The sequence below is a fragment of the Terrapene carolina genome, unplaced genomic scaffold, assembly GCF_002925995.2.
Source record: "Terrapene carolina triunguis isolate 2854851 unplaced genomic scaffold, T_m_triunguis-2.0 Scaffold238, whole genome shotgun sequence".
Lineage (NCBI taxonomy): Eukaryota > Metazoa > Chordata > Testudines > Emydidae > Terrapene > Terrapene triunguis.
Window position 1 is genome coordinate 12,895,201 of NW_020664589.1, and position 26,810 is coordinate 12,922,010.

Genomic DNA, 26,810 nt, shown 5'->3' on the forward strand with positions numbered 1-26,810 from the left:
TAGACTAACAGACGTATTGGAGCATGAGCTTTCGTGGGTGAATACATGCATCCGACAAGGTGGGTATTCACCCACGAAAGCTCATGCTCCAATACGTCTGTTAGTCTTGCCACAGGACTCTTTGCTGCTAAAACAGGAATAAACCTCCCTCTTAGCATAGGGAAAATTCACAAGCTAAAACAAAAGATAATCTAATGCATTTCCTTGCTGTTACTTACAATTTCTGTAATTTTAGATGTATCATTTCGGTAGGAGCTGGGTTACCTGCTTGGTCTCTCTCTTTGTTCCAAGAGGGAACAAAAACAAAGAGCACAAACAAAACCTCTTCTCCTCCCCTCCTCCCCAAGATTTGAAAGTATCTTCTTTCCCCCATTGATCCTTCTGGTCAGGTGCCAACTAGTTTAATTGAACTGATTAACCCCTTACAGGTAAGTGATTCTGTACCTCTGGCCAGGAGGGATTTGATGTTACTGCATACATAAAGGTTGTTACCCTTCCCTTTATATTTATGACAGCTTCAGAGACAAAGGCCCACTGTCATATGGACTCAACAGCCCAGAGTCCTTGCAGTCAGTGGTGAGAATTGGTTGTAAGGTATTGCAACTGATAGTGAGAGTTTTGCACGATTGGTTGCTAAGATAAGACCAGTTTAAACAAAAACAAAACAGAGGATGACAGTTTAGGTAAAGAGGAGTGAGCTCTTGGGGAGAGGAATGTTTGAAGGATGTATTTAAAGCTATTGGCTCCTGCTGCAGAGCCTAAACATTGTCCCAGTGTCTTCTCTACACCTTGGCTGCCATGTGCCCCTTGCTGACAGCCTTAGCAGAGTTCTGGTGATGGGGGTTCACTTGGGCTGCTTTGTCTGCAACAGTGGAGCAAAGATACTGAAGGTCCTACACTAGCAATGGCAGCTGTTGTCGATTTTTAAATTCTCAGTGGCCAGAGTGGTGGACTTTTAAATAGAGTGCAGAAGATGGTCTCCATCAGGCAGTGCTTTTAACGTGAGTAAGATCACCCACAAGCCACAGCTGGGCAAAAGGAGTGTTTAATTCTTAGAGGGCCTGGGGAGTTGGATGCTTTTCGTGTCTCTACCATAGACTCTCTGCAGGGCAAGCGGTTTCCTTGCCTGTATTCACAGGGCTAACACCATACTGCACAGGTGTGCTGTGGTCTGATCAACGTAAAAAACATCAACAGCTTTTGGTTGACAGGTACCAAATAAGTGCAAAGATTTTTTTGCCTTGATATCCCTCCTCAGTTCATGGAGTTGTTCTCATTTATTTTTGATTCTTTTCTTAAATGACTTTAGAAACTCTGTCCTGTGATTAATGAGAGGTGAATGTATCCTTATTACAGGAGTCTCTGAATGAAGCTTGCTTTCAGACGTGGCAGTACCAGCTGTTCCTTGCACTACCGACCAGTGACGCGTCAAATAAACTGACTCCGCAGTTCTGGGGAAGAGAAGAAAATGGTTGCACTGTTTTTCCCAACACTTAGCCAAGTCTGTATATTACTACAGTTCTCGTTTAAAACCACTAATTGGGAAAGTGAGAGACAGAAGTCTTTCTTTTTTTCTTCTTCTTCTTGACACAGACTGATTCTGTTCTAACACACTTACAGTCTGGCAGCAGCATGGACAAAGGTGGGAGAAGACTATTGGAGACAGGCGTTAAAAATGAATGCTTGTTTGTTTTTTGTGTTGGAGCCTATTTATATAAATGTCTGTCCCCAGTTCAGAACATGAGTCTCAGTCTGTGTTTTTTAATGCTGTGGCAATGCTTGTGGTTGACAATTAACTGGTTCTGAGGTGACAACACTGTTGAATGATCAGTGGATTTATTTTGTATCTGAATGATTCTGACTGTTTGATTAAATGTAAATGTTATATTTTTCTCATTTGCAAAGATTTAGGCATGTTCTTTCTGGCCCCACAAACAGGAGAGGTTTCATTTGAATATGCTTTCCTGTAAGTGTTTGGTCTTTGACAACAAGAAAGGTGATGATTGTTTCCTCACATAGAACCCAGGAGGGAGTGGGAATCAGCTGATCTTGTGGTTAAGACACAGGACTTGGTTACACAGGATCTCCTTCCTGGCTCTGCCGCAGATTACAGTGCAGCCTTGGGCATGTCACTCTGTCTCTAGTTCCTCATCAGCAAAGTAGGGATTTTTGTCCCCCGGGAGTGCTAAGGCTAAATGAATGAAAGCTGGTAAAGTCTGAGTTCCATGGATGAAAGACACTGGGGAAGGGCAGAGGCTGTGGAGTGGCTCTAATTTCCCAGGAGCACGGCAGTGATTTCAGGCTGTAGTGATGCTATGAAGCAAACTCGCCGGCAATGCTTTGTCCCACCCTATGCTTGTGTGGTGCTTTCCAGGGTCGCTAAGTCCCAGTAGGCCAAGGTGCTATTCAAATGTTAAGCCTGTATCGTGCCCAGAGAAGGGAATTTCAGGCGAGTTTCCCCCTCCCAAAGTGTGTGCGAGCCGCCACCCTCCTGCATGAAATTCACCCCAGGGCACAAGCTTTGCCATGAAACCATGTGCAGCACTTGAGACACAGCTGTTAACATGAGGCTTAAGTGGGGTGTAGGACCTTCTGCCCTGGAGTCAATGTGCCTTTGTGAATGCCACGTAGGTAATGACACCTGCTGGGCTGACTAGCCAGGCTGCCACTGTGCGGCACCTGATCTCAATCTTTGGTGATTTGAACCTAACATCAAAGAGAACTTTGAGAATTATCAGACACAAACATGATTTGTTGGGGAAAAGTCACCATGGCTTTTGTAAAGGGAAGTCATGCCTCACCAAGCTATTAGAATTATTTGAGGATGTCAACAATCCTATGAATAAGGGTGACCAAGCTGATATAGAGTACTTGGATTTTTAGAAAGCCTTTGAGAAGGTCCCTTAGCAAGGGCTCTTGAGGAAACTAAGCAGTCATGGGATAACAGGGAAGGTCCTGTTTAAAAGTTACAGTGAGGTAGAAAAGTTTGCAGATGATACAAAATTATTCAAGATAGTTAAGTCCAAAGCTGACGATGAAGAGTTACGGGAGATCTCAAAAAACTGGGTGTAGTCTGCGCCCGCTCACTTCTAAAGGCCCCTCCCCCAGTTTCTGGTGGTCATCTCTGGTGATGGGGTCTAATTGTAATGCCTCCTATTACAAGCAAGCTAGAACTAAGGTATGGAGCATGGGGGGAGAATAGAAATAAGGACCATACTATAGAGCATCCCTATAATTCAAGGACCTGGGATGCCCACACCTTTGGTCTAGGTGGTACTCGACCAGATGGAGGGGTGGGAGAATTGGACTGATTCTGGAAGCTGTCCTCAGGCTCTATTGCAGAGACGGTATATGCATAGTGTGCACAGGTTCCATCCTGTGTGCTGGCACCAAAAGGGGGCTTGTCAGGGAGGTCTCTCCAGTGGTTTGGCTTTAAAAGTAACCCCCTTCCCCTACTGTGCTACAACCATGCCCAACACCTGGATTCTGTTGTAATGGAGATTGGAGAGGACAAGAGTGGAATTCCCAAAACCATTTTATAGAAAGAGCCAGAAACTTAATTAGTAAATGAAGAAAACTTAAGCTACAGCTCAGCCCTGAGCATCAGTCATGCTAGCGAGTCCTTTACCTATCTGTATCTATTACACAGCTGAAGAAATGATCAATAAGCAAACTTCCACCTAGAAACCAAGTGAAGTCATCCGAAACTATCACAGCCCTCGCTTGTCTGAAGTTGAGCCTCTATCTTCGGTGGTTATAACAAATTAGAGTTTATATATCTTCTGCCTCAAACACTTCGATACCATTTCCTTCAAAAAACCAAAAATCACTGCCAGCCGACACCTGCAGACCCAATGCTCCTGAGCAACCTCTTCCCATTATTTGTCAAGAAAACATGGAAACAGAGGCAGGTTTTTATACTTTAATGTGGCACTGACGTACTGTCATGATGACAGGCCCCACAAGGTGGATAGGCGTATCACTTAGCACATTGCTTTCAGACGGGTTTTTAAATGAAAGCATTAGTTCTGTTTATCATCTCCACCCCTCCGCTCCCTGAAGACCCCTGTCCTATAACATTGGACCTAGAAAGTTGAGAACCTACTTCAGAAGCTGTCGTTTTCCCACCTGGCTGTTGTGCAAGTTTCTTACTGAAGAGATTGGCCATTCTAGACAGTGCGTGTGCACTCCTGTAATACTTCTCATCAGTGAAACTTTATAACCATTAAATAAAGAAGCCTCAACTGCTTCTCCGAGTTATTACGTGGTACAGATGGGGACATTGAGGCACAGAGAGATTAAGTTATTCAACAAGTCAATGGGGATGTGAGGTGCTTCCAGACACTAGTTTGTCTGTTTTTTTCCCCCTTGTGGCTTCCTCTTTTGTTTTCCTTTGTCTTGGATAAGCGCTGTAACCCACTGGTTTCCCCTTTCTTCTTTCTAGTTTTTACTCTTGAGTCATCTGAATTGCAGACAGACTATTTAGGGAGCTTGCCATGCGGCTGGGTTTGCTGGGAGATGGGACAAAGAGTATTGCCATGCTGAGCCAGTGAGAGAAGGAGCCGAGGAGAGCCCGTGAGAGGAGGAAACACTTGATGCGCAGAGCCAGGTCGGTCCATGTAACACAGAGCGACTAGTCATTATGGAAGTCTGGATCCAATTTTTGTCTAGAGGGAAGGGTGGGGGGTGTATTGACTGGGCAAGACATTTCTACTTCTCTTACCCGGCTGGGAACTGGGACTGGCTCCGCTAGTGGGCAGAGCAGTTTGTGTGCTGGGGTAGCAGAATGTTTAGGGATGGGTCAGGCAGGCTGCTGAAGTCAATCCCACTGGCTTTACCTAGTGTCGATCACTGTAGTATCTATGCATTGAAGTCAGTGGGAGTTTTGTCTGTGGGGGAACAGAGTAAGGCTTGTAGGATTTGGCCTGTTAGGAACCGAGAGAGGGAGCTAGATATACCCCAGGCTCTACAGAGCTGCTGCTGTCAGGAATGATGCAGTTTTTCCCCCCCAAACAAGTGAAACACTCCTGGATTTGTAGGTGGCTGGCAACCCCTCTGGGCCATTGGCTACTGCAACAAATCCTGTTCTGATATGAGCACTGCAATCAAATGCCTGGGTCAGAACCTAGGCACCCATTTTGGTGCAGCATTTGGCCCCAAATGGGCAAAACAAGGAATGGAGATAAGAGGAAATGTGTTAGCGGTTCGTTACAGACAAAGCCATCGTTAAGTCAGAGAGGTCTCGGCGAAGCGTCAGGTTATTTCATGTTGTTTTTCTCTAAGCAGGGGAAGAGTGAACCTGGCCCAAGCGTGCATTCCTTGTATCAAAATGTGAGTCGCTAATCAAGGATAATGCAGATCTAACTGTAGGCTACAACTTCTGTAATGTGGCTTCTGCATCTTCTGTAATGTCAGCAGTCCCTGAATGGCTTCCTGATTTCCTCGAATCGGCATATGGCCTGGTTGAGCTGACACTAGAAAATTCCAGTTTGGTTTCATTTTGGTTTGTGGGTGTATGGGAAAGAGTGCACTGGGGAGGAAGCATTGTGGGAAAGAAACCTCAAAGTGCAGCTGCTGCTGAGGGTGGATGCCGAGAAGTTCCCTGCAAAAGTGACACGCAGGAGGCTCTCTGCAGTGACACAACGCTCTCAGTTGACCACATCAAGCAGTGATGTTTCAAAGCAACGTGCGTGTAACCATTGCTAGGGTTACCCAAAGCTTGTGACTTGCACATGCAATGGGGCCGGCACTGCATGTGGTTTGCAATGTTGCAAGATCATGTAAAATTGTGGGTTTTGCACATTCTCTTCCTTTGCAAATGCAAATTAGACATTATTAAAAATATTAGCTCTTGGTGGTTACAATTAACTGCAATTTAAGAGCATAGATGTTGGGGGTTCTTCCCCCTGGAACCTTTCAAACGGGTTCACTCTAATGTTTGAATACGTGTCTATCCCTGTTGCCCGAGGGGCTGTACAGCACTCTTGGATCTCTAGTTTCAAGCAGGTAATAGCTGTCTGTTGTGTGATGGTTCCTTGTTTATGCTCTACCCTTGCACTTGTGGGTCACTAGATTAGGTTTGGGCCCTGAGCACATGTGACCCCTGTTAATGTCCGTGGGACATGTAGATTCTCCCTTGGTGCAGCCTGTTGGGAATCCATATGCAATTTGAGTTCCTGGTGTCCCCAGCATCCATGCAGGAGCTTTCGGTCTTCAATGCTACTGACCCAGGATGCACACTAAGTGGTTTCACTTCCCTCCTCTAATGACTCAGGAAATGGCTGGTTGAGGGGCGCTCACCAGAATTTCATCACCTCTTCAGCAGTGGTGCCAACCCTGCCAGCTGTTGAGGGAGCTTGGGACGTAGTGCCCCAGTCCTACATTTGCTTGCACAAGCTGGCATTTCTGTACATGAGGTGCACCGTGACCCGATCCGCTGGTGCAATGGGGGTGGGGGGGTGCATGTATTTTGTGCGTACAGAGTTAGAGGCTGCAGTGGGAGACATGGTCCCTTATGGTCAATGAGCGTGTTCCCAGTCTCGTTGGGTTGATAGTGTTGGGCCACCTGCTATCCTTGCTGCTCATCCCGAGCTGCTCTGAGGCTTGTGGTGTGGCTTTCAGACAAGAAGACCTGGCCTGCCAGTATTTCTTGCTCTCCGCCATGTCGGAGCAGGAAGATGACGAGATGTGCTGGAATAACTTGGAGAACTTCCGGGTGAAGCTGATCTCGGTGATAGACCCCTCCAGAATAACGCCTTATCTCCGCCAATGCAAAGTGATTAACCATGACGACGAAGAGCAAGTGCTTAACGACCCCAATCTGGTAGTCCGGAAACGGAAAGTAGGTGGGTACTGGGCAGCTTCCGACTCGCCACATGTGGGGGGGGAGGGCCTGGCTCTGGGGTGATACACTGGAATGAAAATGCCGAGGTGTCAATTGCTCCTGTAGGCCACATGGTGTTACCATCAACCCATGTAGTGCAGTTCTGGGAATCATGCTTTCAAGGTGCGTCTTTTCCCAGCCATTTGAAGATGGTTTTCTCTAAATCCAAATAAACAGTAAATAATTCCTTCTCCTTGAGCTAACGTGAATTCTCCGTCACTGGCAATTTTAAAATCAAGATTGGATTTTATTTAGTGATTTATTTTAAGATATGCTCCAGTTTGGCGTAGGCAACCTATGGCACGCGTGCCGAAGGCGGCACGCGAGCTGATTTTCAGTGGCACTCTCACTGCCCGGGTCCTGGCCAATGGTCCGGGGGGCTCTGCATTTTAATTTAATTTTAAATGAAGTTTCTTAAACATTTTAAAAACCTTATTTACATACAACAATAGTTTAGTTATATATTATAGACTTATAGAAAGAGACCTTCTAAAAACGTTAAGATGTATTACTGGCACGTGAAACCTTAAATGAGAGTGAATAAATGAAGACTCGGCACAGCACTTCTGAAAGGTTGCCGACTCCTGGAATTATTTCTGAGACGTTTTCTGGCCTGTTGTTATATATGAGGACAGACTAGGGGATCACAGCAGTCCCTACAGGCCTTAAAAAGCTCTGAATCTAGGATAAACTATTTCTGTGCCTCAGGTTCAGAGGGACTCTGGCAACATTAGAAAGAAAAATTAGCCTGTATTACTAGGAGTCCCTGGGGTTATTCAATCTGAGACCATTAAAAATCAAAGGTACTTTTCACCATCTATTCTATTTTACAATATTAACCCCTAGCTCTTTTGTGACAGTTTTCATCAGTAGACCTCAGTGCTCTACAACAGAGGCCAGTATTGTTACCCCCATTTTACAAATGGGGAAACTGAGGCACAGAAAGGGGAAGTGACTTGCCCAGGGTTACCCAGCAGGTCAGAGATGGGAACAGAACCCAGGGCTCTGGAGTCTGACCAGTGCCTTAGTCTCTAGGCCACGCTGCGTCACTGTTAGTTGTTTATAGTGTAGTAGCCTCCAGAGGTCTGAATTAGGATTGAGATCCCGTTGTACTTGGTTCTGCGCAGACACCGCTCCTTCCCAAAGAGTTTACAGTCTCAGACAGCGTGGGCTGTGAAACAAAGCCGTTTACTTTCCCTTGCTTAGTGAGTTACACTTTCCAGTTCTCCTTTGCCACCATCGCAAGGAACTGAGACTGGAAAGGCTTATTGTGGACCTCCCTTGCCTTCGTCCCGCTGAGTGTAGGATTCTTCTCTACGGGATATTGACTAGCGCACACTCTGCTGTTTGGGTTTCCAGCATGGCAGGGAGTGTTTAACCTCAGAATGACACCATGAGAAAGACCTGCCTGTGAAAGCATCTCTGGTCCTATTAGACTTCATAATTCCAACTTTAAAAACTGGTGACAGACTCCCTGCTTCTCTTGCTCTCGCTGTGACCCCACTTGTAGCAGGAGACGGAGACTGCGGTCCTGCTGACCTCGAGAGCAGAGCAGAGGCTCCAGCACTTCATGGCAGATACTTTGCCCCTTGCAGGATCAGGAGATCTGTGCCAGAAGTGGGGCCCATCTAACCATCCCCTCTTCTTGAATTTGAGACCAAAGCCGCCCAGAGTTATAGGAACTGCCGTGGCCGTTTCATTCAAGCCTGCCTGCTCTCCTCCTCGCCTTCAGCAAGGCATTGCTTCTCTTGCAGTGCCTGCTGTTTGCAACACGATAGTAGGAGCAGAGGCCTAGGGGCAAACCCTGCAGCCGTTGCTCAGTTAAATCGCCAGTGAGAGAGTTGCCTGGGCCAGGCCTGAAGGGTTTGACACCAAGGACTCTCTTCTGCTCTTGCTTACAGAGGAACGCAAGTACCAGCCATCTCTGGAAGTGCAGGGAACGTGTGTTACTCTGACATGCCATGTTGCAGTACGCGCCTTTGTTTCTGTATTGCAGGCGTCCTCCTGGATATACTTCAGAGGACGGGCCAGAAAGGTTTTGAGGCCTTTCTCGAGAGCCTTGAGCTTTACTACCCACAGTTATATATGAAAATAACCGGCAAGGAGCCCAGCAGGGTCTTTTCGATGATTATCGGTAACGTTTTGATTCATTCCCACAACAGTCTCTCTATTTGATGCTGCTTTGCAGCTAGAGGAGACCTCGAATTCCACGGTTAAATCCCCGGTGGCTCGTGTGGGCAGAGCCCCAGCCAACCAGCCGTTCAGACTAGGTCACTGGCTTGAAAGCTCTTCAGCGAGGGTCCGATCCTGCAGTCGGATCCCTGCGGGGAGAGCTCTGCGGAACCCGCCCAGATCCGATTGTAGGTTGGAGACTAAACACACAATGCTGTGTTAGGCACTACATCGCCACCCTCTCCTGGGGAACGCCAGTGCTGCTCCCTGTATCCAAAGGAAGAGCGGGTGCTAGATAATGGCCCGGTTTCCCCTCATGGACTGCTCCGCCATGGTGCAAGCAGACCGAATTCCCCGTGAAATCACCAGCAGGTGCCCCCACTGAACATGGGTCCCAGAGTGGCTGAGGCCTGAGACGCTGTTCTGGAGCACTTGGCATGTCCACGGTACAGGGCAAGGTGGGTCGTTGCTCCTTCCGGCTCTGGCCAGCTGTATGTTCCTGTCAGCATGACTGTACCGGGTGTGATCGTGCTGGCTGGGGGGCCGGCTCGGGAGGCCGGGGGAAGAAAAGCTGCTGTGGCGCTGACTACACGCGCCATTGGCTAGACAGCACCCGCAGGGAAGTCTTGTGATGCTGACTTGTGATAAGGGACCTCTCTGCCTGGGGCTAGGGACTTGGGCTGGGCCCGCCTGAGGGGCCGGGGACTATGTTGTGTGAGTCTCTCTGTTGCGCAGACACCGCGGGGGAATCGGGGCTGAGCCAGCTCCTGATGAACGAGATCACGAAGCTGCAGAGCGCCGTGCAGGAGGAGAGGAGGAAGGCCCAGGAGCTCAACATGTGGCTCCATGCCAAGGAGGACGCGCTCAAGGAGATGCGGGTGAGGGACAGCGTGCTGCGGAAGCACCAGGAGAGGGCCCAGAAGATGAAGGAGGAGAGGGACAACTTGGCCAAGGAGCTGCGGAAATGCAAGGATGAGAACTACGACCTGGCCATGAGCTATGCCAAGCAGAGCGAAGAGAAGAACGCAGCCCTGATGAAGAACCGGGATCTGCAGCTAGAGGTCAGTGCCTCACCCTCTCTCCTTCCTCCCTCGTGCACCCCCGGGATTGGAGAGCTGAGCACAGTCGGGCCTTAGCGACCGGACACCACAGTCCAACGGGTGCCTCTCTTCTGCACCAGGTGCCGGGAGTCCTGAATTCGCTGGGCTGGGCTAGTGCCTTCAAGGTACCATGTGCTGTTGGCAGAGAGGGCTCTGCTACATTCCCCCGGGGGTGGGGAAGGCATTCCCCTCGTGCTTCTTGCTGGAGGATGGGACTAAAACCATGCCACTACAAAGATTTCCCCCTCACCGGCCGGCACTCCCCACGTGGCTCCTGGCGAGGCCTGACCAGCTCCAAACTCCCCCTCCCGCTGCAGATTGACCATCTGAGGCACAGCCTGATGAAGGCCGAGGACGACTGTACACTGGAGAGGAAGCACACGATGAAACTGAAGCACGCCATTGAGAAGCGGCCGAGCCACGAAGTGGTGTGGGAGATCCAGCGGGAGAAGGAGCTGCTGCTGGCCAAGAATCAAGAGCTGGAGAACACTCTCCAGGTCTGTGGGGAGGGCGGGCGTTGGGACTCTGGGACTGGTTGGGGTAGCAGCTCTGCCTCACTAACGCAGGCTTCTCCACGGGGGTTGGTGTCAGGGCCCCTCTTGGTGAGGCCGGGGAGCTTGGCGGGGTGAGAGCCGTGGGTTAGAGCAGAGCATGCTCATGGGTGCTTTGTGGCAGAGGGACCCCCTGAGCAGTGGTGGTGGGATATATGGGGTGTGTGAAGGCTGACAGCAGCTAGATGGGCTCGGAGGGCAACGGGAGAGGTGTGAGCAGCCATGGTGGCAGAGGAGTACAGCATTAGCGAGAACAGCTAGGCCTGAGGCTCAGAAGGGTTTAAATTAAGGGCCCCAGACTTGCCCAACTCATTCTACACCTTCCCCTGAACTGGCGGCCGTGACAGCAGGATGCGGGGCTGGACGGGGGCGCTGATCTTGCCTGGCAATTCCGGTGTGCTGCAGGGCTGCACGGGAGCCTGCAGATCACACCTGCCTGTCAGGAAATGGAGCAGCGCGCAGCTGCCTTCATCTTTAACATGGAGGGCACAGCAGCCTGTGGCGAGCACAGGTCCTGGCATGTGATGCCCTGTCTTGCTCAGAGCAGCACCTACTGGGACTCTTTCTCCAGGCGACTCCCCTCCATCTCACAGATGAGGACAGCCCGGTGCTGCATTGGAGAGCATGTCGCTCACCTCCACTTTAACCCAGAGGCAGAGTGGAGGCCATGGGGGTGGTGGAAGGGGAGTGAGAATTGGCCACTAGTGCTGTTAGGCTCGGGTAGGGGAGAGTGCCTCCTGGCTTTCCTAGCCAGTTGGGCCACCCCTCGTTGTATTCCCCTTCCCCCTGGAGGTTGCCAAGGAAGGGAACTTTGAGAAGAACAGCCTCTACATCCAGGCTCTGGAGGCTGATCGGAGACGGGCCCTGGGGGAGCATCAGGAGCTGGTGAACACCACCTACAGCCTGCGCAAGGCGCTCCAGCAAGCAGAGGATCTCCAGGACAAAGTACGAAGTCTGGCGGGAGGGGGGAGAGATGGAGTAAACTCAGCATGGGGAACATGTGTCCAATGAAAGCCACTCTCTTCCCTGTGGAGCAGAGCAGTGCAGCGCCCGGGCAGCTAGCACTGCGGCTTGGCCTTCTGGCTCAGATCAAAGGTAGCAGCAGTTTAATGAGAAACGTGATCTGAGATGGGTACTCCTCTGCTCTGGTACTGACTCCCTGTCCTTGGGAAAGACGTGGCCTCTCCCTGCTTCACGTGTAAGATGGGGATGATGACGCTGATCCACCTGGATCGCCAGGAGAACTGATCAGTTACTGTTTGCAAAGTGCTTACATCGGCCCCACATCTCCTTTGCCTTCCAAGCACTTTCCCACCTGTAGACCTCAATGTGCTTTCTCAGTAGGAGTAAGCATCATCCCCGGGGGAACTGAGGCACCGAGAGGCCATATGACTTGTCCAAGATCATATGGTAAGTCTCCTTGCCCTCAGACTCGCCCTCCATCCACTCAATCATTGGTGTAATTGGCATTGGGCTTGGTCAACTGTAGAAGAGTCTCCTTGCTTTGGCACGGCTCAGCAATCCGTGTCGGATATTTACACTACAAGCCACGGGTGTTTCAAGAGTGAAGCAAGCCCCTTGGCCTCCAGCACTGGGTGTCTCGGTCAAGCGAGCCCCATGAGCAGGGCGCTTCTGTGCTTTGCTTGCAGCACGCGGAGGAGAAGGAGGTGCTGGAGCTGCAGTGCATGTCCCTGAGGAAGGACTCCCGGATGTACAAGGATCGCATCGAGGCCATCTTGAAGCAGATAGAAGAAGTGGCTGCAGAAAGAGACCAGGTGATAAAACTTCCTGTTTGGAGCCCAGCTACCAAAGATAATGGGAAGTGTAGGCTCAGACACCATGTCAGTGACACGCTTTGCCCTCCCGCTTTCTGCATCAGGCGCTGCTGACCCGAGAGCAGTTCCACATGCAATACTCCAAGAGCCTGGTCAACAAAGACGCCTACCGCAAAGAGATCCGGGAGCTGGGGGAGAGGTGCGATGAGATGCAGCTACAGCTGTTCCAGAAGGAGGGCCAGTTACTAGCCGCTGAGGCCAAGCTGAAAAAGTTGCATCTGGAGCCACCCACGCTGGTAAGTCTGCAGGAATACACAGCTACATGCAGGTATTGTGCTATGGGCAGGGGAAGAGGCTGGAGGGCCCTGGCTCTGGGTATTGCACTGACTTCAGACACTGACGCTGCCTGTAGTTGGGATCAGCCTCGATTCCGCAATCAATGGCTGTGCTTAGACAAGGGAACTTGGGATTGGCCGCAGTAGAGCTCACCCTGGTTTCCAGCGTAAGTAATCTCCACCAGTGCAAATGCATCCCTTCCTTATTTGCATTTGGGGCTGGCCCTGGTGCATCAAGGCCAACTGAAGCCCAGGAAGGACAAGGCTTGAGCCATTGGGGTGAAATCTGTGGGGGGGGGGGAGATGTACCATAACTCTGTTCCTAAGCCCAGAATGAAAAGAACGCCCTAGTATCATAGTCTCTTGGGTGGCTTCTGGCTGGGCCGGTCGGGACAGGTAAGAGGGAGGAAATCCCTGCGTCTCAGTTCCTAGCTTTCGTTCTGTTCTACGTGCCATCATTGCCGCTGTCTCGCTGTGGAGCATGCTCTCCAGACTGATCCCTGACTGGCTTGTTTTCTTACAGTTCCAGACTTCTGACCTAGATGACGTCTCACCCAGGAGTTCCCAAGAGGTGAGGAAAGTGGCTAGCTGCTTTTATACTGGAGACCAGCCCAGTGGCTGGGTGGCATCGGGTTCGAGAGAATGTGTGCACCAATCCTGAGTCATCCAAGCACATCTGGGCTGCAGCTCAGATTCTGGGCCAAGATTTGTAGCTCTGTGAGTGTAACTTTAAATGCTCGGGATACAAATAAAGGGCCCAGTTCTGCAGCCCTGACTTGCGTGGGGAGCCCCACTGACTCTGAGCAGATGTGACGAGTCTCTGCGAGGATGCACCGAGACAGCCTTTCCAGCATGGTCCCTAGCATGGCCAGATTGCTTCAGCTGCCGTGAAGCAGGAGCCAGCAGTTGTCTAGTGTATTGCATCTTCAGTCAAGATACAAGATGTGAATAAAAGGGAATCCTCCCCCTGCCTGGATATAAAGGAGTCCCAAGGAGTCCCAAGTCTCAGCCAAAGCCAGTGCAGCCTGAATCTCCATGGAAAGCATCAGGGTGAAGGGGGAGTTAGTGTCCTGTAATGGGGTGAGGAGCAGGGCTGGTTTAATGGATTGAAACCATGGCAACTTTGCATCTTTCAGGTGAGATCTAAGGTCCTGGCCACTTGTGATCATTTACAGATCTTAGCTCTTTCCTGGTGACCTAATTAAACCCCAATGGAGGCAATTACAACCTGCCTCCTTGCATCCCCTGGCCATCCCACTGGAGAAGTCACCCTCCACTTTTCCCCACACTGCTCCAACTGTTGTGTAATGTTTGCTGCTGCTGCTCCCTGCCTAGAGGCAGCTGCATTCAGCGGTAGGTGATGTGACTGATGTGGGACGAAAGGTGCCATACACACAATAGAAGTACTATCCTATTGGTGTGGGGTAGTGTTTTCACTGGAGAATTGGCTTCATTCATGCATAGCACTTGTATCTACAGGTGCATCACTAAGGTGATATTGCATAGGATGGGTCGGCAGCCTTGCAACTCTCGCTAGACAGGAAAGAGAAACTTGTGGAATCCTGGGGCTCTGTTTTTGTTTTTAATCGTTTGTCTTTTTTGTGGGAGACGAGGAGAGGAAAATGAGTGTTGCTATTTCCCCAGAAGAGATGTATTTCTTTTTGTCCCAAAGCTCTCTTTCCATGGAAACCTGGATGAGGACACACTGCTGTCTGATAAAAGTAAGACTTTTTGCTTAATTTCTACTTGGAGACATTAGAGCAGTATTCCCGATACAATATGTCTAGTGGTTCAAGCAGGCAGCTGGGAATCGGGACCTTCTGGGTTCTGCCCCTGGCTCTGCTGTGTAGTCTTGGGGCATCAATGGGGCCTGAATTCTCAAAAGTAATTAATGGTTTTTGGGGCCCCAATTTGGGACACGCTTTTGGGACTCCCAGGGTGGGTGCTCAGCACTTTGAAAGTCAACCCACAGAAGGTGTCTCAACTTGGGTACGCCAAAATGGAGGTGTCTAGACCTCCCGGTCATCTCCCGAAAGGGATGTCTGTGAAGCCCCCTGCTGAGCACTTAGAGCTTTTTACCTTCATTCGTCTGTTCATGACATGTGATCTGGGAGGGTCCTCAAGTGGCTGCATTCTGGAAGGCTATGTTGGGCTAGCTCATTATAACAGCACTAGGCAATACTGTTCCATTTGATCCTAAAGTCTCATTATTAAGAGATTGCCAGTGTATTGATGCCCCCAGGAAAAATGAGCTTGGAGATGTGCAGGGCCTGACTTTTCAAAGATGTGGAGGACTCTCTGTCCCCAGTGAAGTTAAGGAGTACTGCGGGCACTCGGCATCTATGAAAATCAGACATTACGTGACTTGCCTGGGCTCTCTCTGCTTGTTGGGGCAGAGCTGAGAACAGCCCAGGTGTCCTGACTCCACTTTAACTGAGTCGTGCACCTTTCTCCATGCTCTTTGCTGGGTTGTTTTTTTCCCTTAAATTAGGTTATTTTCACTTGGGTTTTGACAAAAGCAGAACTAGCTAATGAACACACCATCCCCAGTTCTGCTTTTGTGGAGGTTCAAGTGGAAATGACTCATCATTGAGGAAGACTTGACAGGCTACACTGAGGGTTTGAACTACGCTTCCAAAAAGAAGAGAGAAACTGCCCCATGGGAGCATCTTCCTGTTTTAACCTCCTGAGGGGCTGAATATTTTTTTCACCCATTTGGGAAGGGAGATCACTGAAAAGCTTGAGACGCCCCGGTCTGATTTTAAGTCCCAGTCCAAGTTAGCAGGTTGGTAGCGATCTCTGCTCCTGAATGGATTGCTGTGAGTTCAAATTCTGCACTTGCACGATGAAGTCATAGTGTGAACTGCACAGTTCTATATAGGATTGATCTTGCTAGAAAACTAGGCTGTGTTAACGCAACCCTCAAGAGTATGTTCTAACTAACATGATATTAAACATGACTTAGCTAGTGTGGACAGTGACTAGTCATGTTTAATATCATGTTAAGCAATGTGACCTCTCAACTTATCTTCGTTAGAGAACAACCTTAAGGGGCTGCTTTGTTGAGGTCCCTTGGGTTCATGCAAAGATCCCACGTCCCTTTTGGAAAAGAGTTATGGGAAAAACCCACTGTCCTGAGCAAGATTCCAACAGCTAGTAAAATGGCAGCTTGCTGTAGTGGACTGAGCTCCGGACTGGAATCCAGGACCTCCTGAGGTCTGGTTTTCACTTTCCCACTGACTTGCGGTATAGTTTTGGGCGAGTCACTTCAATTTTGTCTCCTTTTCTCCACTCATCTGTCAACGGGGGATAGTAATGCAGATTACATCCCAAGGAGGTTGGAAGACTGGCTTAATGTATGTGCAGCATCTTGAAAACGCGGCGCACTCTGCACGTACCAAGCAATAACCTCCTACACGAGGTGTGAGCTATTGCCAGTGACCCAGTGGCCATCGCCCTTCACCTGCATCGGTTACTGTGTTCTCACCGTCTCACTTGTTAATTCTGCAGAGCACTTTGGGACACCCGGGGTATGAAATATACAACGTCTACAAGCAGTTGGTTCTATTCTAAGGTTGTAAAACCACAAACCAATGACGTGAAGAAGGATGGGCTTGTGATGAAGGCCCTGGATGGGGACTCAGGCGATCAGGGATCAATTCCTGGCTCTGCCATGCAATCCCTGGGTGGTCTTGGACAAATCACTTCATCTCTCTGAGCCTCAGCTCCCTATCTGTACAAAGGGCGAATCCTTCCTTTGTCTGCCTTGTCTCTATCCGATGGAAAGTTTTTGGGGGCTGGGGCTGCTTCTAGAACAGCAGGGGTCCAAGTGCTAATGTAACACAGATAATAAATAACACCAGTTTGCGACTACACTTGCAGTTTTTCCTTCTCTCTTAGAAGATCTCTCTGAAGGTCGGGATCAGCAGTTCAGTGCGTTAGAGAGCATTCAGTGCCTGCAGTCGTCAAACGTAAGTGTCTTTGTGAACCCTCCGCTTTTTGGGGCCTCGCTCACGACGATTAACATTTGCATTTGCGATAGGCTTGTCCAGTTTGGAGGTACCTGGCACTTTCGCAGGGAGAGTTATGTATTCTCATGACCAAATTCATCCTTCAAATAACAGCAGGGCATCATTGTCCTTTCCATCTCTTCTGGAAGCTGCTGCTCTTCGGGAGTGGTATGGGTGGGAATGGAGTCCGCCAATCAACACATCCGCTGCCTCGCTGTCAGTCAGGAATGTACTGTTTCATGGCATATTACAAGAATGGGCAGCCTACAGGCGCCATCTCCGGTAGGGCGCTTTTGGGACAGTTGTTGGTGTTTCTCTCATCCACTTGACCTTTACGTTAGGATTTAGTGGCTGATCCTGCCTTCCTTGCACACCCCAAACTCCCATTGTTGTCGTTGATCATTTATATTGCTGTAGCGCCAGATCGGGACCTTTGTTGCGCAAGGTGCTGTACAGGCACATAGTAAATGCTTGTCCCTGTCCCAAAGAGCTTACACTCTATGGGAGTCTTGTTGAACAGGATTGGCTGGACCTAATTCAGGAATAATCCACATTAAATTTAAAGGATGATATCGAGCCTCTGATTTTCTAGAATTAGCACTGGCAACGCTAACTGGGTTTTTAAGCAATTTCCTATTGACAGGGGAGTGTTTCCTTTCTCATCTATGTCAGCCGTTGCAAATATCTCTCAACTTCTCCTTTTTCTCCTAACATCATTTCTCCCCCTGCTCCCCAAACCTGCTCTAGCTAATTAATGTTCAGCGTCTGTGTTGTCTGAGCACTGATGTTTGTGATTAAATGGTCTCCAAAGCAATATTGCTGTTCCTATTCATGCTGCTGGGAAGAGGATGTGAACCTCTGGCTGTACAAATGGATGAATCCAGACATCCCTTCTGTGCCCCAAGGAGCTCTGCTGTCATGGCAAAAGGAGATCTTAAGTGGTTAATCTTCTGATTCTGGTGTTTAGGGCTTCACCCTCCAAGCCCTCACTTGGGCAAGTAACCCCATTGCCTTTGGTGGGATCGGTAGCATGAGCACTAATCCGTAAGCGATGCAGAAGCGGGCTCCTGTACAAACCACAGTGGGTGCTGTGAAGAACCAAACTGTTCAGGAGAGATGAGGGCAGTTCAGCATTCGGGGAGGGAATAGTGGTGGAATGGATCTTCAGTCCATTGGATGCCTTCAGAAGGAGGCCATAGAGTTTTAAGTGTGAGTCAGGGCCTGAGCCTGACTCGGCCATGCACAGGATAATGGGGCCAGGAATGAACACAGGAGGCTGTAACGTTCCCCAGGGACCTGTGGACATCAGAAGCTGCCAGCGCAAAGCGTGTGTGCTTTCTAAATGGCAGCAGCACCCAGAGGATGCATTTGGCCATGAAGTTGCTCTCAGCCTGTTCACTGGTACAGGTTCATTTTTAATGAGTGAATTGAGTGCTCATGGAAACCACTGGGAGCACACCACATGGCACTGCGTGGACAGCAGCTTTCCATGTTCTCCACACCCCCTCCACTGCCCTGTCCATTGTGCCTCTTTTGTCCTTCAGGGACCAACTCCAGAAGTTGAGTCTCATTGCCCACATAGTTCCTGGCCTCCATGTAGAGCAAGGCTGGCCCCATCCCCACCCAGCCCCAAGCTTCAACTAGACCAGGCCTTTCTTTTCCTTTCCAGGAGGGTGGCCCACCCAATGGAGAGCTGGCTGAGAAGGAGCGGCGGCGGATGAAGGACAGCTTTGAGCACTATCGGAGGTCTGGCCTGTGCTCTCGGGACTGCTCTTGCCATGTTTGCATAACCTACTGGTCACTGTGTGTCATGTCCCCTGCTGTGCCTGATCCACGGAGGATGAGAATCTGTTACTGCCTTCTCTTCTAGCTCAAGCCGTAGGGACTCGTGCATTTAGTCCCAGATGTGCCGAGCACGTTGGCCAAAATGGCAGCCGTTGCATTGCACTGAAACAAGTGTGGATGTTTTCAGACACATGTATATCATGGCCTGTGTCCTAGGCTGCTTCATGCCACTGACCGATTCCACCGTAGTTTAACAGAGCGGTACCCAGAGGACATGAAGCTGGGGGTGGTCACCTGGATCATGGGCAATGGATCACAACGCCACTCACTCAGATTTGTAGAGGGTCTGTGCAGGGGCTCATGGGCCATGTGGGTCAGGCTGCTGGTGGGAGGAAAAGGAGTTCCTGAGAGGAGGTGGTGAGGGTCAGGTGGCAGGGACACAAATCTATGCCCACCCCACCCCAGACTTTTAATGGCACTCTGCAGTCCTGGGGGCACCATACTTTGGGAACTGCTGGCTTGGTAAGTTTGATCTATTTTACTAGCTCAGGGTTCCATCCTGCTACTGCTGACACCAAAGACCAAGCTCCTATTAATGAGACCCAGGGCAGGTTTGAGCCCTTTCAAAACGATTGCAAGTGGCCGAGCACCTCTGTCTCCGTCTTTGGGGATTGAAGGGACTGAGCATCATGTCAAATGCAGATCTGAATTTGCACACGAAATAGAAATGATCCAAAAGAGCTAAATGCTGGAGCAGATTACAGGAAACATCTAAAACCATGTAGTATTGCTTCTGTAAGTGGTAGTGTGCTGGGGTCTTGTGTAATATTTGTATTCAAGAAGGAACTGAGAGTCAGGAAATTCTTGCATTCAGTTGTACTGTACATTGAGGAATATAGGAATAGCTTTACTGCTCTAGACTAAACCCAATAAGCTTCTGATCACAGTCTATATTGGATGCTTGAGAGGAGACCCAGAACACTAATCACAATTGTGGATAATTTATTTGACAAAGTTGCCCCAATGAACAACGTTGATTCAACCAGTGCGCCCCAGAAGTACAGGCGTGTGCTACTGTATCATGGAAGGAGACTTCTTCCTGACCTTCAGCAGGTGATTACTTTGTGTCCTGGTGCATGAAGGTAGAAAGGCTGCCTTAATTTTTACTTTGGCCAGTGTCACTGCAAATGCACAGTCCTGTTTGACTGAGTACTAATTGAGTTTTTTCAGTTTGCTGGTTTATGTGTAATTGAGAAGCTTGTTGCTCATGGAATTTTGTTTTTCTCATAAATGTTTAACCTAACTTACAGAAAGAGGGCATTGCGAAGGGTACAGAAGGGCAGACACCATGAAGTGGACTGGGAAAACAACACTGGTAGTGACAACACGGACACTGAAGGCTCCTAATACCATCAGCTCAACTGCAACGGGAATTACAAAAAGTTTGCTGGGGTTATAGTGCAAGAATCTTCCCTTCTGCCCGTCTAAGCTGATTGATATTTAAAACTTTTTCTCAATAACCACCTTAACATTTACTACGTTGAAGGCACTGGACTGGGATGCAGGAGATCTGGACTATATTTCTGCCTCTGCCATAGCAATCCTATATGACCTTGGCCTGGTCACCTAACCAGTTCACGTCTCTGTGATTCAGAACCCTAATTCTTTTATAGATTTAATGGGGATGATGATGTCCTTCCAGAAGTGGTATGAATCTAAATGAATTAAACTCCAATTGCTCTAGCAGAAATCCTTACCATCATGGTGCTATGTTAGTGCATTGTAGTATTCTGTGCAAAAAACAGTCCAAGTAAAAAAATACACTTTTTTATTTGCTTCAAAACTGGACTAAACGGTGTGCTAAAAATATAAAATATGCTAAACATTGTTGCTATGGCAACACCACCCAACAGTGGGATATGGAAAAACCCTCTGTGGCCATAGTCAACCTATTAGCTTAAGAAAATATTTTCCTTATGATTTCCAGAAAAATAATCAAATGAGGGAGAATGTAATACCAATTAATGCCCCAATTCCACGATTGCTAGCACCATCAGTTAAAAAATAACATGCCATCTTCCCCTCCCCTACCCCTCCTCGTGAGACTTTAATAAATGGTGGCTTCCTTTTATTTTATTATTTGCTTCCTGCATTCACGTTATGTTTTCTTCCATACCCATGAGGGCTAGAACTTTACTGTTTTATTTTTTTAAATGAAACCGAAGGAGCTGGGCCATTAAGCATATTTGGAATGGCAACATTGTGGTCTTGTAACTCCAGCTGTGTGAGCAGGCCTCTGGTAGAGCCACTTGAGCTCTGTGCAGGTGTCCTGGCCAGGTACTCCAACAACAGAAGGGCCTAAACCAGAAAACTAACCAAATCTAGCAGGGTGCAGAGGGCGTGCCCCTATATCATTAGCAAATATAAAAGCAAACACACAATAGCATAGGTTTGACCAAAACTAATTTAGCTCCACAGTCTTGAATAGCGTTTTGAATATACATCAGTTGCTGTTATGTTAAGCATGTCTAAGGCTCTGTGTACTATCAGAAAGAGAGAGCACTAGTGTGCTGAGAGTGACGTCGACTGCTGGTGTATAGGGGTAGATGCCCAATGCTAATAGCAAAGGAGAGAACACACTCCTTGCACGTTACCTGCTGTCCTTCTGCCCACCTGCAACTGGACCTATCCAGCTGCAAAACGTCACAGGTTTTTCTTTCTCTTGGATATTCAGTCAGCCAGAGGTTGCTGAGGTTTCTCGTACTACTCTGATAAGTGGGATGTGAGACCTTACTGGGCCCTGGCTTCCTCCTTTAGTAGTAAATACCCTTGGCACTGAAGGGCTATCTCTGGAAAACCTGGGTCTGTGGTCTGCCCAAGCTGTGGACAGAGCACCAGGCTGGCCAGAGCTCAGGGTGACTAACGAGGGTGTCCCTTTCATTCGCATGGTGACAGGGGGGTAGATGCGCCTCTCGAGGGCCCACCCGCTGGTGGTGGGGGACAGAGCAGTAGGCTGAGGGGTCTGGGTCCAGAGCGCCACACACTCCAAGGGGGACGGAGGGATCCCCTCTAGTAGACCGATTTCTCTGGTGGAGCGGGGCCCATGTCTGTTGATTTACGGCTATAGGATCTAAAGGCAGTAGGGGAGACAACCCCCCCGCCCGCTCAGTGGGGGTGTGGGGGGGGGGGCGGGCAGGGCCTGCTTTGGGGGGCAGGGCAGGGAGCCTCCTGTGTATGATTTAGGGTATAGGAGCAGGGCTCCCCGGGCACCCAGCTCAGTGATGTTGGGGAGGGGGCCCTGCTTCTGATTTTGCAGGTAGAAGAGTCCCCCTCCCCCCCCGGTATCCCGGACGGGCTCCCCCCGTAGCCCGGTGGATTGGGTGCACGAGGCCTAGCGGGGGCGGGGAGCCCGGCTCGCTGCCCACACCTAAGATGGCGGCCGGGGCCTCAGCGGCCGCCCCATCCGGGAGCCAGAGCGGGCGGGATGCTGCGGGCCGGGCGGAGGCTGGGGTCGCTGGGGGCCCGGCTGGGGTCTGTGTGGCGATGGGCCCCGCCGTCCCGTCCCAGGGCCCGGGCAGCCCCAGGGCCCCACCCCTGCTGCCCGGAGCCCGCCTGGCCTCGCAGGCTCTGCAGCGCCCACGGGCCGGGCGGCGCCGTGGGGCAGGTGGAGGCCACGCACTACCGGCTGGTGTACACCTGCCAGGTGGGGCTGGGGCGCTGTGAAAGGGGGTTAGGGGAAGCTGGGGTGGAGGGGGGAAGCTGGGGGGGGGAAGAGGGTGTTTGGATGGGTGCTGGGGGCCCCTGAGGAAGGGGAGAAGCTGGGGCTGGGGGGCCCTGGGGAGGGGATGGGAGTTGGGTGCGAGGGGTACCCCAGTGATTGAGGGCTGAGGACTCGCTGCAAGGTATCTGGGCATATTGCTGTTATCTTTTGGGGGACATCTGTGTTGTTTTGGGGCTGGGAGTTGCTGCATGCTTGCAAATGGAGACTCTTAAACCCCATAAGAAAATGTTTTGTAGCCCTGCAGCCCCTATTGCAAAAGGGAAAGCGACTAAGGCCAGTGCCCACTAAAATTGCTTCCCCCTTTCAACTCTTCTTTTAGTAGTAATAAAGTGTGTGTGTTTCATTTAATCCCTTAAATGTCTTACTAAAAGCTAACATGTGAGATGTCACATTGGGTGAATATTTTTGAATCAGCTTCAGGGTTGTTTTAGTTCATAATAATGTTTTGATTATTTGCCATCTGTGCTTTCATAGTCAAATTCAAACCTTTAAATCCTATCCAAAATAAACTTAAATACACAGGAGTTGGTCTTTCCCGAGGTTTAAAAACACAAACAAGTACAATCCATGGTATCTAAACAACCAAGAATATCAGGCTTGAGAAACTGATTTGTATTCTACTTTACGTTTAGGAATGCAAACCAGTGTGGTTTTTAAATTATTCTTTCAGCAAGAGAGTGAGGAAAGATCAGTAAGTCTCAGAAATCAAAATGCGTTTGGGGCTATGTTGTTTCCATTGGCCCAAGTTCAAATGACATAGGAAGGTAGCATACCTCTGAGTAACAAGCTGGGTAGGATCATATTGTGGGGCTGCATGACCACTTTAGTTGAAGAAATGTTATGGTTGGGGGAAAACAAGTCCTTTTTATTCAGATAAACGGTGTCTCTGATTTTGTTGGGTTGTAATATAGCTGTGTCTTTTTACAAAATAAAAAAATCTAAGCATCTTGGTCATGAAATTAACTTTGTTCACTTTCTAGGTCTGCAAAACACGGTCAGCAAAAACGATTTCCAAAGTAGCGTATCATAACGGGGTGGTGATAGTAAAGTGTCCTGGTTGCAAGAATCATCACGTCATAGCAGATAACCTGGGATGGTTTTCAGATTTGGAGGGGAAAAGGTAACTGTGTCAGACAGCAGCTCTTCCCCCTTCTCCCCCTTCAAAATATACCCCAATCTTGTTTAGCTGATACAAAGCCTACAAGAAACAGAAGTCCAGTGTAAGTGGTGGTTTAAATGCGCAGGAGAGTTATTGCTGGGGATAATCTCTGATTCAGCTAACTTTCTGAAGCATGTAAGAAGACTCCAGCCCCATGGCCGAGTTTTCTGACCCGTTGCAGATGGGTGGTGTAAATAATGGAATCTCCCAACCAAGGCCCACTAAGTGGGATGTAGCCAAAACAGTTAGAAAGTGCATGTTGCACAGATATCACGGTTGCTAGTTGCAGTCTTATTGCTGGATGTGATATTTTATTCTCCATCAGGGTTTATTAAATCATTGCTGGTCTCTGGCTAGCATGTTCAAAGGAGCCTAAAGGAGTTAGGTGCTCAAATCCTGTTGAATTTCAAAGGCTTCCAACTCCCTTCAACTCCTTTGAAAATCCTACCTCTGTCTAACTGCAGTTGCCAAATTAGTGATCATGTTGCATGAAAGTTGCCCCTAAAGTCTGTAATCCCATCGTCTCCACAGTCACCTGGACTACCTCTGCTAGGAGGAAATGTTATATTCATCTTCAGAACTTGAATTTCTGCTAATGGTGAAAACAGAATGCAGCTGAGAGCACCTAAGCCTCAGCTGCAAAATCTAACATCTAGTCTCATGGGCACCTTTGCAATGTTACTAGTGTTTTTTAACTTGTAATCCAGGAACATTGAGGAAATCCTAGCAGCCAAAGGGGAGAAAGTGAGACGTGTAGTTGGCGAGGATGCCTTGGAACTGCTCCCAGAGAGGACTGCAGAGACAGAGTCGCAAAACCACCACACAGAGGGAGAAGGTGGGGAAAGGTCCTCGGAGTCTGGAGACAAGGGAACAACCTGATCAACAGAGTTCCCTCTGCTCTGCGTTTGGCAGAGAAATGCTTTGCCATCTCTCTCCCCCTTTCAACTTTGTGTTTTGTTTTTTTTAATAAATTCAGGATCAGGGAAGCCTTGGCCTCTGGTTTATTCCCATCTTTGTACTGTGCAGCTTCACCTTTGACCAGTCACATGGGAATTGTTTTTTTACAACTGGAATCTTCATGTTCTCGCTGTAGCATGTAGTGGTGATTTTAAAACCAGCCTTATTTCTTAAATGACACTAGGAATCCTGCTTTGTTCTCTTGTTCCAAGCCTGGAACCAGTAGGTCTTCGTTAACTTGTTTGGGGAGGCCCAGGGGGGGAAAGCACTAAATTAGTGAGTTTTTAGCAGTGTTTTGCTGTTCTCCTCTGCTATGCATATTTTAAGGTTAGTTCCTCAGCTGGTATAAATCAGCATGGCTGAATGGAGAGAGATTGACTCATACCAGCTGAGGAGCTGGGCTCTTAACGAACTGGAGCTTGCAAAGCCAGTGAGATTCTGTAGCAGGGAAGTATGCCTCCAGGCTGCTCTGCTGCTTAGAGTGGGGGCTGTTCTGCCTCTTGTCTCCCCACCTTGGTTTCTTTATTGCATCCCCTATTAACTTTGGGCAGCTTGGTAAATCATCTGCCAGAGGTGGCTGGTACTTGGGGCATGATTCCTCTAAGGATGAATGTTTGGTCTGTAGAATGCACTTGTGGGGACAGGGCAGCCCGTGGCATGGGTTGTTTGGCTGTAATTATCCGAGAAGGATTTTGCACCCTTCCTGCCAAGGGGCTGCTGCAGTCAGGCTGGAGACACCTACTCTGTCTTCCCTCATCTCCATCCCAGCCACAAGAGCCAGCAAATGGGTGAGTGACAAACTGGGGGTTTCTGCTTTACAGGCACTAGAACTGCAGTTATTCTATCTTCTGCACCATGGCCTTCTGGCAGGATTGGTGTGTGCACATACAAGCTAGAGGGATGATGTTTAGTCAGTCACAGCTAAGATCTCCATTGCGGTCTATGCCAGGCATGATGGAGGTAGCCAGAAAGTAGTTGCATTGTCCTGGACACAACCTCTCCAGGTCATGCACAAACTTTCATCCTTTCATAATCCATCAGCAGCACGCACTGATTTCCTGTGCTACCTTGGGCACGTCTTGAACGCTGGGCTGGTGCCCAAATGCTCCTGAGTTCTAATTTGGGCTCTGCCACAGTTGCTACATGGTCCTGTTGGGCAAATCACTTCACGTTTCTACCTCAATTGTCCCGTGGTGCAAAATGGGGATTAGGAAACCTAATTCCGTTCCTCCTAGGGATGTTCTGAGGATTGATTAAAGCTTGTAAAGTGCTGAGAAGATGAGCGCTAAGTCTGAAGAGTGTTTCTAGAGCCACTTGCCAAACACTATTATTATGAGATGTTAAAATCAACCATAGTATCTAAAAGGCTAGCAGGATGACCTAATGCACAATGATGTGTCTTGCAGCAGAATGGTCACATCAGATTGTCTTTGGGAAAGATGGATTGACGCCCTTTATTCTTGGGGAGGGGGGGGAAGGGAGGAGAAAACGGTCTAGTCCCTGAGGTGTAATGGCCTTTCTTGCTGAGGTATAATAAAAAGAACCTGAGTCCTTATCTGCGCTTAAATATCTGTCTTTTTTTAGGTTCTTATATGGCCTTGCCAGAGTATGTGAGCACCTCACATATATTAATTAACCTAGTGCCATTCTTCTGAAGCTCTCACAGTACTTCAGAAATGTTAATATAGCCACAGAACAGCTCTGGGTGGAAGGCTAGTAGTATCTTCATGCTTACAGATAAGTCTAGAGTGGTTACATGGCTCCACTGAAGCAAGACTCCCACAGAGCTACAATTTACAATGGCAGCTCTCTGAGGAGGACGGTGCTGTCCTTGTGTGTGTGCAGTGCCTAGCACAAGGCAGCCCCTGTGCTTGAATGAGCCCTATAAGGTCTACCACTATACAAATAATAACTAAGAGTCGGGGGTCCTATATTCCAGCCCCTTGCTCTACCCAGTAGACACATCCCATTAGAATTTGTGGAAACAGGCTAGCACTGTCCTCCCAGGAGCTTATTCCCACCTCTCTGTCTCTCAGCACGGTAAAAGTGCTGAGATTCCATTGTGACGGATGCTTTAGAAATGAATGTAATAATATATACTCGTCCCTGAGCACTGCGAGCTCCGTGCTGTCCTGGTAATCATGAACTTGCAAACGTATCTTTGAGAAGTCTCTCTTACCTGTCAGTTTATACGCTAATTAAGGACAATGGGATCACACTACTCAATGGGCCATGTGGCAAGGGAGTGACAGAGGGAACCCGCTGTTTAAATGATACTGTTAACCTAGGTAGCAACAAACAA

The 26,810-nt window shown here is 49.0% G+C and overlaps 3 protein-coding genes across 6 annotated transcripts in view; all 3 read left to right on the forward strand.

The window, feature by feature from the left end:
* The window catches only part of SNAPC4 (small nuclear RNA activating complex polypeptide 4), a 30,884-nt gene extending 28,828 nt beyond the window's left edge, over nucleotides 1-2,056 (forward strand). The window contains exon 24 of one of the 2 annotated variants that reach the window (XM_024206684.3): nucleotides 1,357-2,056. The gene's annotated coding sequence lies outside the window, so the exon portion shown is untranslated. The remainder of the gene's footprint in view (nucleotides 1-1,356) is intronic. The other variant, XM_024206685.3, reaches the window with a different exon arrangement.
* A 456-nt stretch (nucleotides 2,057-2,512) lies between these two features.
* CARD9 (caspase recruitment domain family member 9) lies at nucleotides 2,513-20,747 on the forward strand. 3 transcript variants are annotated; one of them, XM_029912763.1, is made up of 14 exons: nucleotides 4,523-4,609; nucleotides 5,287-5,331; nucleotides 6,622-6,845; nucleotides 8,880-9,017; nucleotides 9,791-10,116; nucleotides 10,473-10,652; nucleotides 11,499-11,651; nucleotides 12,356-12,481; nucleotides 12,586-12,777; nucleotides 13,340-13,387; nucleotides 14,489-14,537; nucleotides 16,717-16,787; nucleotides 18,496-18,572; nucleotides 19,922-20,747. In XM_029912763.1, exons 1-14 carry the CDS (start codon nucleotides 4,596-4,598, stop codon nucleotides 20,016-20,018), a joined length of 1,740 nt encoding a protein of 579 aa, XP_029768623.1. In that variant the 5' UTR covers nucleotides 4,523-4,595; the 3' UTR covers nucleotides 20,019-20,747. The 3 variants fall into 3 exon arrangements, with proteins under 3 accessions (XP_024062456.2, XP_029768623.1, XP_024062454.2); XM_024206688.3 differs by having other exon boundaries at nucleotides 2,513-4,609; nucleotides 18,496-20,014; XM_024206686.2 differs by lacking the exon at nucleotides 4,523-4,609 and having other exon boundaries at nucleotides 5,294-6,845; nucleotides 18,496-20,014.
* A 1,318-nt stretch (nucleotides 20,748-22,065) lies between these two features.
* Nucleotides 22,066-24,531, forward strand: DNLZ (DNL-type zinc finger). Its single transcript, XM_024206662.3, has 3 exons — nucleotides 22,066-22,314; nucleotides 23,373-23,512; nucleotides 24,259-24,531. The coding sequence occupies exons 1-3, from the start codon at nucleotides 22,096-22,098 to the stop codon at nucleotides 24,428-24,430; spliced, it is 531 nt and encodes a 176-aa protein (XP_024062430.2). The 5' UTR covers nucleotides 22,066-22,095; the 3' UTR covers nucleotides 24,431-24,531.
* The last annotated feature ends 2,279 nt before the right edge of the window (nucleotides 24,532-26,810 follow it).

Excerpts from the sequence above, each read along its gene's own strand:
- CARD9 (XM_024206686.2), top strand. The coding sequence starts at position 6,515 with ATGGTCAATGAGCGTGTTCCCAGTCTCGTTGGGTTGATAGTGTTGGGC. Across the intron at positions 10,117-10,472 it reads ACCGGGATCTGCAGCTAGAG|ATTGACCATCTGAGGCACAG; the intron begins GTCAGTGCCTCA and ends CTCCCGCTGCAG. Across the intron at positions 14,538-16,716 it reads CACACTGCTGTCTGATAAAA|AAGATCTCTCTGAAGGTCGG; the intron begins GTAAGACTTTTT and ends CTTCTCTCTTAG.
- DNLZ (XM_024206662.3), top strand. The coding sequence starts at position 22,096 with ATGCTGCGGGCCGGGCGGAGGCTGGGGTCGCTGGGGGCCCGGCTGGGG. Across the intron at positions 22,315-23,372 it reads GGCTGGTGTACACCTGCCAG|GTCTGCAAAACACGGTCAGC; the intron begins GTGGGGCTGGGG and ends TTCACTTTCTAG. Across the intron at positions 23,513-24,258 it reads TCAGATTTGGAGGGGAAAAG|GAACATTGAGGAAATCCTAG; the intron begins GTAACTGTGTCA and ends CTTGTAATCCAG.